General features: G+C 35.5%; 1 protein-coding gene across 6 annotated transcripts in view; it reads left to right on the plus strand.

Annotated features, from left to right (window-relative positions):
* The window catches only part of PPHLN1 (periphilin 1), a 160,860-nt gene extending 147,378 nt beyond the window's left edge, over positions 1 to 13,482 (plus strand). For all 6 annotated transcript variants that reach the window (XM_044228674.1, XM_044228671.1, XM_044228673.1 and 3 more), the window contains one exon: positions 11,492 to 13,482. In XM_044228674.1, coding sequence (XP_044084609.1) covers positions 11,492 to 11,686 — 195 coding nt within the window. In that variant the 3' untranslated portion in view covers positions 11,687 to 13,482. The remainder of the gene's footprint in view (positions 1 to 11,491) is intronic.
* The last annotated feature ends 463 nt before the right edge of the window (positions 13,483 to 13,945 follow it).

Genomic DNA, 13,945 nt, shown 5'->3' on the forward strand with positions numbered 1-13,945 from the left:
AGCTCCATTTTGATTCTGGTGTATCCATCAGCCATTTTTTCTAAAACTTCTTTATATTCCATGATGATGATGATGATGATGATGATGATGTTGATGATGATTACTTAAAGCATACTGTGCTGTTTTATTTCCAAGCTAACAGGTTGTCTGGAATACCAACACTGTCTGAGTGCATTTAATCCTCCCTCTCTCTGCCCATTATGATCTTTCCTTCGGAATTACTATACTTTGTATTTCTCTTATGGTATTTACTGTATTTTGCTTTATGGTTTCCATAATGTATTACTCTTTTTACTAGAATCTGATTTCTTTGAGCAGAATGTGCTATATTATTGACCAAATCCAGTGCCTTGCAGATAGTGAGTTCTAGTTGGCTGGCAGGCACAGTTACCTGGATTTTAAATTTATATCTGCATTTACAGATTCATTAATATATGTAATTCTCAACCCACATTGAGAAGATGCAAAGCTCATCATCTAGGGTACAAGCAAAACAGATCCTTCATTTATAAGCTGAGATTATCAGAACCATATACCTACCATTGGGCCTATTTTGCCTTAGATCTCTTTTCCTCTTGACATTTTACTATGAAAATTTTTAAATATTAGGAATTAAATAGTGCACACCCATACCCTTGTCACTTATATCTATAATTAACATTTTGTTTTACTTGCTTTGTCACTTACCTGTCCATTCCTGTAGTCATCCAGTAATTCATCTTATTTTTTGATGCACGTCAAAGTATGTTGCAAATCTTAGTATACTTCATTCCTAAATACATCAGCACACATGTCATTAAGTAGAGTTGTGACTTTTTTCTCTATTTAAAAGAATCAGACATTACAGATATAAAGCCTCTCTCAGATCCCTGCTGCCCTCTTCCCTTCTTAGAGTTGTCATTCTTATATATGTTTTTCTGTTTTTTAGTATATATGTATATATCCCTAAACTACATAAACTTTTTAAAACGTACATAAATGGCATATGGTTTACATAGTTCCTTTGCAGCTTTTTTCACTCACTATTGAGATTTCTCTAGTTCCTATGTTTAGTCTCTGTGAGATCTGGTTTTGGCATTAGTGAAAGATTGTATAGACTCTGGAATTACTTCATTTATTTTTTTCTATTTAGTGTATTATGAGCTGGAAATGGCAAAATATTATTTAAGTATTATTGAGTCCTGTGAATTTATAAATTGATTATAATTACAAGTTTTAATGGATGAGAATTTTACAAACATTGATTGCTAAGAGTTTGTAGCATTATTCCACTTTATCAATAATTTTGGAGTTACTTTTATGTGGCTGTAATAATTGTACCTACATTTTGAATGTAGGTGGTTGAAATCTAATCCGTGTTCATAATGCATTTCTTAGCAACCAGCAGTGTTCTTTTCAGTTGCTGTGCTTTTAAGAGCCAGTGGGGCTGCAGCTTTGAGGAGGAAGTCTCAATGATATCTTTTTCTATTAATATAGCACAAGCAGCAACATAGATTACAATAGTTTTGACACCTTCTGCATTACTACAGAGCCAAATTAAAGGGTTTAAATTTGTCTCCAGTATTTAACATCAGTATGCTGTTACTTTTTTCCTGACTTCATCAACACATTAGACATTATGAATGTTTCCTCATATACTAAGCCTCAATTGGAGTTTCTTTTTTTAACTTGTATCTTTTTTTAACTTACATCTTTATACACATTTCATCAAAAGATTGTAGAACATTTAACAGATACTAATTATTATATTTCACAATGCTCCTTTAAAAGTGGTAAGCTTTTATATATACTTTAATGGTAAAATAATTTCAAATATATATTATTTAATTTACTAGGTCAACACTTAGCAGTACATCTTTACCTTTTTCCCACTTCTCAATCCTCTAAATAAACACTGCTTAGTAGAATTTTCTGTGTTGATGGAAATTTTCTATATTTGCACTGTCCAGGATGATAGCCACTAGCATTTTTAAATGAGGGCTAGGAACTTAGGAACCGAATTTTCCTTTTTGATTAAAATTTAAATAGTGAAATATGGCTAGTGGCCACTGTGTCAGACAGCACAGCAGTATAATCTCCACCATGCCAGTAAACTGCTCTTGCAGCTACCCAGCCAACCCCTGAGTTTCCCAGTCTGATCCGTATGCTTTGTTTCTCAGCTCCTTTGATTTTTCTCTGACATTTGATTGTATTCTTCTTTTATAGATGTTTTTCTTGGCACCTGTGCCTTCACTCTTCTAGTTTTCAGTCTTCTTTATTGTCTCTTCTTTGGTTGATACTGGTCCTTTCAGGTATCTACTCTGGCTGTCTTTTGTTCTCAGAGCAGACTTGAGCTATTTATTCAAAATTTGCTGAGTATCTGCTTTCTATCAGACACTGGGGCTAGAAAGAACTTACTCTTTTTTTTAAAAAAGATTTTATTTATTTGTTTAACACACAGAGAGAGAGATGAAGATCACAAGTAGGCAGAAAGGCCAGCAGAGAGGGATAGAGAGGGGGAATCAGGCTCCCTGATGAGCAGAGATCCCAATGCAGGGCTCAATCCCAGGACCCTGAGATCATGACCTGAGCCGAAGGCAGAGGCTTAACCCACTGAGCCACTCAGGCACCCCTTTACTCCTTATTTAAAGGAACTCCCATGGTCTCAGTTGGCGTCAGTGCTAAAGTTGTTAAGAATTCTCTTTCCCCCATCCTTTGTACTTCCTTCCTAGTCTTCCTCCCTCCTCCATCCCTCCTTTCCTCCTCTGTTTCTTTTTTCCTTCCAAAGTCTAGACTCAGTAATATGCTTCCTGTTGACAGGTGCCTCAATTACATACTAGGTGTTGAACTTAACTCTCATTCCTAATACCCTCCCTCTTGAATTAAATAAAAATTTTAAAGACTGCCACCCATCATTCTTCACATTATTACATCTGTATTGCTTTATTTATTTATTTATTTATTTGAGAGAGAGAAAAAGAGAGCATGAGCAGAGGAGAGAGAGAAAGGGAAAAGCAGGCTCCCCGCTGAGCAGGGAGCCTGACTCTGGGCTCATTCCCAGGATCCTAGAATCATGACCCAAATCCAACGTGGACACTTAACCAACTGAGCTACCCAGGCGTCCCTATGTTGCTTCTTAATTACTTGCAAAACCGTTAATCTTACTTTTCTTTCTTTCTTTCTTTTCTTTTTTTTTTTTTTTAAAGACTTTCATTTATTTATTTGACAGAGAGAGAGATCACAAGTAGGCGGAGAGTCAGGCAGATTGAAAGAGAGAGAGAAGCAGGCTCCCGCTGAGTAAAGAGCCCGATGCGGGGCTTGATCCCAGGACACTGAGATCATGACCTGAGCCGAAGGCAGCGGCTTAATCCACTGAGCCACCCAGGCACCCCAATCTTACTTTTCTTTAACACATCATGTGACATTCATTGTCTTAGCCCTCAGGAGACCTTAATGTTGAATCTCAGCCATTTTCTCTCCCTGATACATCCAAATGATTCAATTCCTCCTTGTAGCTCTTTCCCCATTTGCTAATTGCTGATTTATAGGTTGAGGTCTAAACTCCCTTTAAAAAAGCTTTTCATGATCTGCTTTGAGAGTGAATAACATTCTATACTCTAACTATGCCAAGCCAATTAAATTTTCCCAAAATGCTGTTTCCTTTTCTTCCATATTTTACCAGAGTGAACTTACCATGTTTAAAGAATTGGTTTAGTACCATTTTCTAATACTCCCTTCTCTAGACAGAACAGTTGTTTCTTTTCTTTTCATCATCCACATGACTTTATCTAACATAAATTAAATGCTTCCCTTATAGTAGGCCCTAATATGAGTGCTTTTTATTACCTCATTTAATCATTATAATAGCATAGTCAGGTCTATAGGACCTGAAACTGAGGCAGAGAGGGTAACTTTTCTACCCTGTTTTTCATTTGTGTGATTCAAAAATTTTCATATAATTTATATTTATATATAATATATTAATTTATATTATATATTTATAAATATATTATATATAATTTTTATTTAATTTATATTTATATAATAAATAAAATTTATTGTAGCAGTTTTAGGTTTATAAAATTTTTTAAAAGATTATTTATTTATTTATTTATTTGACAGAGATCACAAGTAGGCAGAGAGGCAGGCAGAGAGAGAGGAGGAAGCAGGCTCCCTGATGAGCAGTGAGCCCGATACGGGCCTCGATCGCAGGACCTTGGGATCATGACTGAGCCGAAGGCAGAGGTTTGAACCCGCTGAGCCACCCAGGCGCCCTGGTTTATAGAAAATTTTTAAGAAAGTTTCCATATACTCCTTTTCTCTGTTGAGTTTCCCCTCTCATTAGCATTTTTACATTGCTTTAATACATTTGTTAGGATTGATGAGCCAGTATTGATATAGTTTTATTAACTACAGTCCATAATTTAGGGATCACTCTTTCTGTCATATAGTTCTATGAACTTTCACAAATGAAAAGTATATTATGTAATATATAATACAATATCATACAGAATAGTTTCACCACCCTAAAGGGGCTCTGGACACCTGTTTATCCCTTCTCCATTATCAGCCACTTATCTTTTTACTGTCCCTATAGTTTTGCCAGTTTCCAGATGTCATGCAGTAGGAATCATGCATGACAAGGACGGCTTTTTCAGACTGACTTCTTTCACTTAGCAATAACCATTTAAGATTCTTCTTTTTTGTGGCTTTGATAGCTCATTTCTTTTTATAACCAAAAATTATTCTAGTATATGAATGTCCCACAGTTTATCCATTCATCTACTAAAAGACATCTTGCATGCTTCCAATTTGGGGTAATTATGCATAAAGCTGCTGTAAACATTTATGTGCAGTTTTTGCATGAACACAGTTCTCAACGCATTGAGGTAAATACCTAGGAGCACCATTGCTGGGTCATATGCTCAGGCTCTATGTTTAGCTTTGTAAGACACCACTAAACTGTCTACCAAGGTGGCCAGTATCATTTTGCATTCCCGCCAGCAATGAATGAGACTTCTGTTGCTTCACATTCCTACCAGAAATTGGGGTTGTCAGTATTTTGGATTTTAACCATTCTGGTAAATGTGTACTGGTATCTTATCACATTGTTTTAATTTTCAGTATCCTAATGACATATGATACTGAAGTCTTTTCATGCACCTATTTTTATATAATACCCAGTGCTCATTACAACACATACCTTCCCCAATGTCTGTCACCCACTTACCCCATCCCCTCACTCTGCTTCCCTCCAGCAATCCTCAGTTTGTTTCTCAAGATTAAGAGTCTCTTATTGGGGGGCGCCTGTGTCGTTAAGTGTCTGCCTTTGGCTCAGGTCATGATCCCAGCATCCTGGAATCAACCCTGCTCAGCAGGGAGCCTGCTTCTCCCTCTCCAGCTTCCCCATGCTTGTGTTCCCTCTCTCCCTATCTCTGTCTGTCATAAATAAATAAAAATCTTAAAAAAAAAAAAAAGTCTCTTACGGTTTGTCTCCCTCTCTGGTTTCATCTTGTTTCATTTTTTTCCCTCTCTTCCCCTATGTTCCTCTGCCTTCTTTCTTAAATTCCACGTATCACTGAGATCATATGATAATTGTCTTTCTCTAATTGACTCATTTTGCTTAGCATAATCCCCTCTAGTTCTATCCCCATTGCTGCAAACGGCAAGATTTCGTTTTTTGATACCTGTGTAATATTCCATTGTAATATATACTACATCTTCTTTATCCATTCATCTGTTGATGGATATCTGGGCTCTTTCCATAGTTTGGCTGTTGTGGACATTGTTGCTGTAAACATTGGGGTGCACGTGCCCCTTTGCATCACTGTATTTGAATCTTTGGGGTAAATGCCCAGTGGTGCAATTCCTGGGTGGCAGGGTAGATCTATTTTCAGCTTATTTGAGGAACCTCCATGCTATTTTCCAGAATGGCTGTACCAGCTTGCATTCCCACCAACAGTGTAGAAGGGTTTCACTTTCTCTGCATCCTCTCCAACATCTGTCATTTCCTGACTTGTTAATTTTAGTCATTCTTACTGGTGTGAGGTGGTATCTCATTGTGGTTTTGATTCGTATTCCCTGATGCCGAGTGATGTTGAGCATTTTTTCATGTGTCTGTTGGCCATTTGAATGACTTCTTTGGAGAACTGTCTATTTATGTCTTCTGCCCATTTCTTGATTGGATCATTTGTTCTTTCAGTGTTGAGTTTGGTAAGTTCTTTATAGATTTTGGATACTAGCCCTTTATCGGACACATCATTTGCAAATATCTTCTCCCATTCTCTTGGTTGTCTTTGGTATTGTTGACTGTTTCCTTTGCTGTGCAAAAGCTTTTGATCTTGATGAAGTCCCAGTAGCTCATTTTTGCCTTTGTTTCCCTTGCCTTTTTTAAAAAATTATTTTCATTAACATACAATGTGTTTATTTGCCCTGGGGTACAGGTCTGTGAATCATCAGACTTAAACACTTCACAGCATTCACCGTAGCACATACCCTCCCCAATGTCCATCACCCAGCCACCCTCTCCCTACGCTCACCCCATCAGCCCTCAGTTTGTTTTGTGAGATTAAGAATCTGTTATGGTTTGTCTCCCTCCCGATCCCATCTTGTTTCATTTTTTCCTTCCCTACCCCCCCACAACGCCCCACCCTGTCTCTCAAATTCCTCATATTAGAGAGATCATATGATAATTGTCTTTCTCTGACTTTTTTCACTCAGCATAATACCCTCTACTCCCTTGCCTTTTGAGACGCATCTAGCAAGAAGTTGCTGTAGCTGAGGTTGTAGAGGTTGCTGCCTGTGTTCTCCTCAAGGATTTTGATGGATTCCTGTCTCACATTTAGATCTTTCATCCATTTTGAGTCTATTTTTATGTGTGATGTAAGGAAATGGTCCAGTTTCATTCTTCTGCATGTGGCTGTCCAGTTTTCCCAACAGCATTTGTTGAAGAGACTGTCTTTTTCCCATTGGATATCCTTTCCTGCTATGTCGAAGATTAGTTGACCGTCCATTTCTAGGTTTTCTATTCTGTTCCATTTTTTGCCCATTTTTAAATCAAGTTACTTTCTTATTTTTGAGTTTTAAGAATCCTTTTATATTTTGGGTAACAGTACTTTGTTGAATATATATTTTTACAAAATTGTTTTCCCAGTCTGTAGTTTGTTCATCCTCTTAATAGTGTCTTTCACAGAGCAGAAGTTTTTATTAATGCAAAACAACTTAACAAATATTTTCCCTGAAACATGCTTTTGGTATTGTAATCTAGATTTTTTTTTCTTCTTTTATCTTCTATTACATTTTACATTTTACATTTAGCTCTGTGATCCATTTTGACTTAATTTCTGTGGAAGGTATAAGATTTGTATCCAGATTATCTAGGTGCTTTAGCACTATTATTGAACACTGTCCTTATTAAATCTTCTTTGCTTCTTTGTTAGATCAGTTGATTGTATCTGTATGAATCTATTTCAGGCTATTCTGTGCCATTGATGTACTTGTCTTCTTTTGACAATGCCTTACAGTTTTGATTACTCTGACTTTATAGTAAGTCCAGTAGTGTCAGTCCTATTACTTTGTTGGTTTTTTTGTCAGTATTATGTTACCTCTTCTGGGTCTTTTGCTTTTCTGTGTTGACTTTAGAGTCAGTTTATCAATATCCTCAAAATTTTTTGCTGGGATTTCTGTTCTTTTGGGATTGTGTTGAATTTATAGATCAGTCTGGGAAGAACTGATATCATAGCAATATTGAGTCTTCCAATCAGGACCATAGAATATATGTGTTTATGTCTTTTTTGGTTTATTTGCTTAGTGTCTCATAGTTTTCCTCTTAAAGATCTTGTACATATTTTGCTAGATTTATACTTAACTGTGTATATGTTTGTGTGTGCTGTATTTTTAATTCCAAATTTTAATAGTTCATTGCTGGTAAAAAGGAAAGCAGTTGACTTTTGTATATAAACCTTGACTCTTTTAACCATGCTATAATCACTCAGTAGTTGCAGTAGGTTTTTTATCAGTTTGGGGACATTCCACACAATCATGTCATGTGAACAGTTGTATTTCTTTTTTCCAATTGATATATTTTTTCTTTTCTTGTCTTACTGTATTAACTAGGATTTCCAGTACAGTGTTGAATAGGAATGGTAAAAGGGGACATACTTGTCTTGTTCCTTAACTTAGGGAGAAAACATTTACTTTTCCACCAGGTAGAGTTAGCTTTTTAGGGTTTTTGTAGATTTTCTTTATTAAGTTGAGGAAGTTACCCTTTATTCTTAGTTTGTAAACAGTTTTTGTCATGAATCAGTTTGTTATGTATTTTGTCAAGTGCTTTTCCTGCATCTATTCTTATGATCCTGTGATTTTTCTTTTCTAGCTTATTGATGTGTTAGATTAAATTAGTAAATATTCAGATGTTGAACAAGCCTTGCATTCCGGGGATAATCCAGTTTGGTTGTGGTGCATAATTCTTTCTGTACATTCTTGGATTTGCTTAATTGTGTTGAAGTTTTTTTTTCCACCTGTGTTCAGGGGAAAGATTTGTCTGAAATGAATTTCTCCTGTAACAACTTACATTGCCTTAATTTTTGGTTTCTCTTTTTGTGGGCACAGAGGTAAGGATTAAATGGTATACATTTAAAGGAGTTTTATGTCATTGTGAGCAATTTTAGATAGAACAAACTTGGTAGACACTCTTTCTCCAGTCACTGAAGAACATAATTAATAGTAAAAAGCCTTGATAGTTTTATTTTGTCATATTCCTTTACTCCTAGAAATACTTGTGAGAATTTAACTATTATTGCAGGCCACTCTAATAAAGTATTGTGTGAAACCACATTTGGGTAGTGTTTTCATTTTCCTGGCAAATTTAACTACCATTTCTATGCAGTTTGTGTAAACCCCACCCATACTTTAACCTGCTTCCCATTTTGATGAGGTTCAATGAGGGGAAAAAGCAACAACAAAAAAACCTTCCTGTGTGGCCTGTAGATATCAGATCTGAAGATTATTAATGCATTTCCAGCCAGGGACCATAAGCAAACAAGCTCTCCTACAGATAACTACACCCTTCCTGTTTGGGATTGAGTTTACTGTGGAACAGATTTCGGAAATAGGTTTCTGACAGTTGTGAATTTTATTTATGAAATGTTGGAGGGTGAGGTTCTTCCTTCAACAAAAAACTAATTATTTCCTGTCTAATGCCCAACCAGTATATTTTAAACAGTCTTTTAGAAAATTTACCCCTTCAGAGAGAATTATGTTGCTGTGGGCAGTTCTGGTTGTTCTGGTCAACTAATGTACAAACATTTGTCTGTTACAATGAATAATTCAAAAAGGACTTAGAATTAAAAAATAAAACACAATCCTTAAATGCTTATATTAGTTTGTCTCCAGAGGACAGTAGTTTACAGTTTAAATAAATGTATGAGCACATTTTAATGTGTTTGTACCTTTGATATGCAAATCTGTAGCACATTTCTGTTCAGTAAATATGCTAAATGAAGAGTTACAGTTTAGGTAAAACAGCAGATTTACATTAAAGAATTTGCAGGTTAATTCACAGTGTAATATTATCCTCATCTACTACATCTGTTAAAAAGAAGCCTATAAAATTTAGGCCACCCACAAAGTGGTCTGCTGAGGCCTGCGGTTGGTGTTAGAATGCTGTTATTATGTGGGCTGACTGGTTTGGTAAGGAATTTACCTCCACTAGTACTGAAGCATCATGGTTCTGACTTTCCCCATGGGGACTGCATTGGCTTGACTTATGTGATTTTTATGAAGTTTTATGAAAAAACTTATGTGTTTTTTAAACCAGTCAATGTGCTCTGTTGTCTTGACATCATATGTAATATGTGAATGGTGTACTGTTTTTTAAGTTAATTTGTTAGAGTAGAGTATCAGTTCTGTACCATGTAAACCTTAGGATAAACTGGAATAAATGGTTGGTTTGGATAGCTGAGAATTAAACTTAATGGCTAATATGATTAAATCTCATCACACCAAACATGTGGGAGCAGGAGCTGAGATGGAGAAAGCAGCTAAGGTTTTACATATATCACTTTCTGTGTTAATTGAAGAATTTATTCTGTTAATTTCTTTGGGGCTTGTGAAATGGTTTTTAAGAGCCAGAAAATGAATTTAGAACAATTTAGCAACCTAGTACTGCAAGTCAAAATTAAATATTCTTCTTGAAATAGCTGTTGTTAAGGGATTAAAAAAATATTGCAGACACTTAAAAAATAACAGCAGCAACTACCACAACAACTAGTAGTGATCATTGGAGGAATAAAAACTCATAAGCCAAGCAGTGTCTCAGGTCACTTCTTTCTGAAGTTCTTAAGAATGAATAAATCAGGGGTGCCTGGGTGGCTCAGTGGGTTAAAGCCTCTGCCTTCGGCTTAGGTTATGATCCCAGAGTCCTGGGATCAAGCCCCATCAGGCTCTCTGCTCAGCAGGGAGTCTGCTTCCCTTCCTCTCTCTCTGCCTGCCTCTCTGCCTACTTGTGATCTCTGTCTGTCAAATAAATAAAATCTTAAAAAAAATGAATAAATCACTTTTCAGGGAATAAACATGTTATAGTAATTGTTTTTGTTAAATTTTAAAAAATTAAAATTCATGTAATAGTTCCTTTCAATCAGATAATTTGTATTTCACTTTTTTATGGATACTTAGCTCTAATTTTTCTTTAAATACATGCATTAAGGGTATGAAAAATAGTGTAGAAATCTAAACTGCATTCTGTGATTACAAATCAAGGAAATTATATTAAATGGGGAGAAAACTCAGCAATTTTTGGACAGAAAATAATATCTAATTGCCACCGATAAAGATTATATATGCATATTGAAGTAAAAAACACACACACATACATGTATCCATGTATATACGTATATATGTGTGTGTATATATATATGTATATATATGTCTATACACATAAGTGAACGTGTGTATATAACATTGTTTTGATCTTAACTCTGCCTTGGTGACTTTAATTGTGGTTAAATATAACTTTAAAAGTTTTTTTTTTTCCCCCCAGATAGACACTTTGAGTCTTTTGTTTGTTGTATACTGAGCAGAATTTTGAATTTGTCATGATTCATGATTCAAACAAAGAATCTAAAGTTAGGGGCTCAGAAACCCTTTTTCTTCCAAACAAGCAAATAAATAAAGCCATGAACGTGCCTTACTTAGCAAGCCTTTGTTCTTAGTTCTTTCCTAGTCTGATGTCCTTTTAGTACACTGCCTGATACTGACAAATGCGATGCCTAACTTCTGTAGTCAATGATGTGGTATATCGGTGTTTTTCTACTCATTCTTGTAGTCAGCAAATCTCAGAAATAGAGGCTTACATAGCCTTTGACAGTAGTGACTATTCAAGGGTGAGGGAGATTCGATTGTATTATTATATCTCACTTCTAGACTTAAGCATCATCATTTTGCTAACTGAATCAGCTGTGTTTGGCTAATTATTTTTACTCTTAGCTAACCACAATGTATTTTGCCTTTCTAGGTTTACCGACAAGACTGTGAAACTTTCGGGATGGTTGTGAAAATGCTGATTGAAAAAGATCCTTCATTAGAAAAGTCTATACAGTTTGCATTGAGACAGAATTTACATGAAATAGGTGAGCGGTGTGTTGAAGAACTCAAGCATTTCATTGCAGAGTATGACACCTCTAGTCAAGATTTTGGAGAGCCTTTTTAGAAAATTACTTGCTCAGGCAAAAATGTTTTTAGGGTTTTTTTGTTTCTTATTTTTCCTGGATTGTGTAAATCCTTAATATATGGGTTTTTTGTGATGAAGAGAAATACTTTATGATAGTTGACCACATTTCCAATGCCAAGTAAACATCTAAAATAGTCTAAGATATTTTAATTAGAATTTTTAAAATCTACATGTAGAGCCTCCTAATTCATACTTCTTTTTTTCTCCCCCAAATTGATGGGACAGTTAATTTTTCAAGCTTTGAAAAAGCAGTCCTGGAGAACAGCTCATGTTCTTTTGTTTTCTGTAATATGCGATTGTTTGTTTTGGTCACAGTAGTGTAATTTATTAGGTTAGGGATCATTCCACTAAAACATTTATAGTATTTTTGCATTACATTGTCAGTGATCCCATGTGAAAATGTTAGAATTCTGAGTTTGATTTTATTGACTTGTTGCTTGCTTATTTTAAGCTTTGTAACTTTTGATATGTTCAAGTATACTATCCAAATAAACTGAATACTTTAGTATCTTACAGAATATTTGCTTTGAGATTAATTCTCATTGTGATAAAATAGAGTACTTAAATCTCAAAAGGACCTCATAAAAAATCCTATTTTCCAAGTGAAAGAACTCAATGTTTTCTACTAAAATAATCCTGAAACTCCTAACCATTCTCGCAGATAAAGGAGTCTTGAACAATATCATCTATAAGACTAAGAGAAGGGTCAATTTGAAATGAAAGGTGAGAGCTCTTTTCAAATTGAGATTTCTTTAGAAACTTCTAATTGAAAGAGAAAATTTAGAATATGAGGGAGTAGTGGAGTTTCATTTTTTCCCAGGCCTGTAATTTTAATCTCAAGAAAGGTCATTGACAACATATCCATAATCGAACCATTTACAGATTATGCCTTTGTTAATCTCTGTTTGAAGTCTTAACAAGATCTTTGATCTGATGCCCTTTTTAGGGGTCCTTAAAAGTATTCTTTAAAAAAACAAAGCAGAGTAGGCAGTAAGCCCAGCACAACTACCCCTCACCAAGCAGTCTATGTAAACAGTTCTTCATGAGCGAGCCATCCAAATCACGAGTTAGTTAAAAATCTAACTGGGACCATTAGGATATTCCACTCATTTCCTGATCCCTTCCAGCTGGCCAGTGGCATTTAGCCAAAATGTGTATTTCTGTGGCATTAGGAAACCTTAAAAATCATGCTTGTTATTACTATCCAGTTTCATTATCCACCCCCATCCTCTTTCCATTTCTATTCTCTTTCACTTGAATTCTGGTGTTATCTTTAGTGGCCTATATTGATAATATCTAAAGAGCTACCCCAGAAGAGATAAAAGTTATATTAAAAGTGGAAATAGCAGTACATCTATCTGGTGAATCCTATAGTATGTATTATGCCATTCCACAAATGTGAAAAACTGCTTGAACACAACAATTATTTTCTTAAGTTTCCTAAATGAGGCCACCTTGAACTCTGATTTTTGCCATTTAGATATTGTACATAAGCTAAAACGAAACCCTAGGTGTCATCTCTGGTAGTCTAATTCCCTAATTATGGACAGTGATTTTATTTGTTACCCACTCTAGAAAGACTAAGAAAGTACCCATAACTGTTTCTTTCCCTACACTCTTGTTTTTCTTTTCTTTTCTTTTTTTTTTTTTAAGATACAGAATAGACACTCCAAACCAGTAGTGACCCCAGTGCACCCTGGAACTTCCATTACCATGTCTATTCTTTTTTTTAAAAAAAAAAAATTTTTTTTTTTTTTAGGATTTTGTTTATTTACTTGTCAGACAGAGATCACAAGCAGTCAGAGAGGCAGGCAGAGAGAGAGGAGGAAGCAGGCTCCCTGCCAAGCAGAGAGCCTGAGATGTGGCTCTCCTGGGATCAGGACCCGAGCTGAAGGCAAAGGCTTTAACCCACTGAGCCACTCAGGCACCCCTTTTATAACTTTTTTTTTCCACTCTTGTTTTTCTTTTCCTTAAATATTCTGATTCCAGGATTCAATTCCTTTAGTCACGATGCCACAAGTTTAAAAATAAAAGTTAAGATACTACCACCAAGGCAAAGGATTTGTTCATTTTGTTGAACTTCATGAAACTGGAAATTTATTCAACTAGAGGTTTTACTTACAGACTCATTTAAATGTAGGTCCAACCAATAATTTCTTCTTCTTCCCTTCCCCCAATTAACATTCAACACTTAGAGCTGTTTAAAGCTTGCCATCAGCATTATTCTGGTAGGCTTGT

The sequence above is a fragment of the Neovison vison genome, chromosome 12 (genome assembly GCF_020171115.1).
Source record: "Neovison vison isolate M4711 chromosome 12, ASM_NN_V1, whole genome shotgun sequence".
Taxonomy (NCBI): domain Eukaryota; kingdom Metazoa; phylum Chordata; class Mammalia; order Carnivora; family Mustelidae; genus Neogale; species Neogale vison.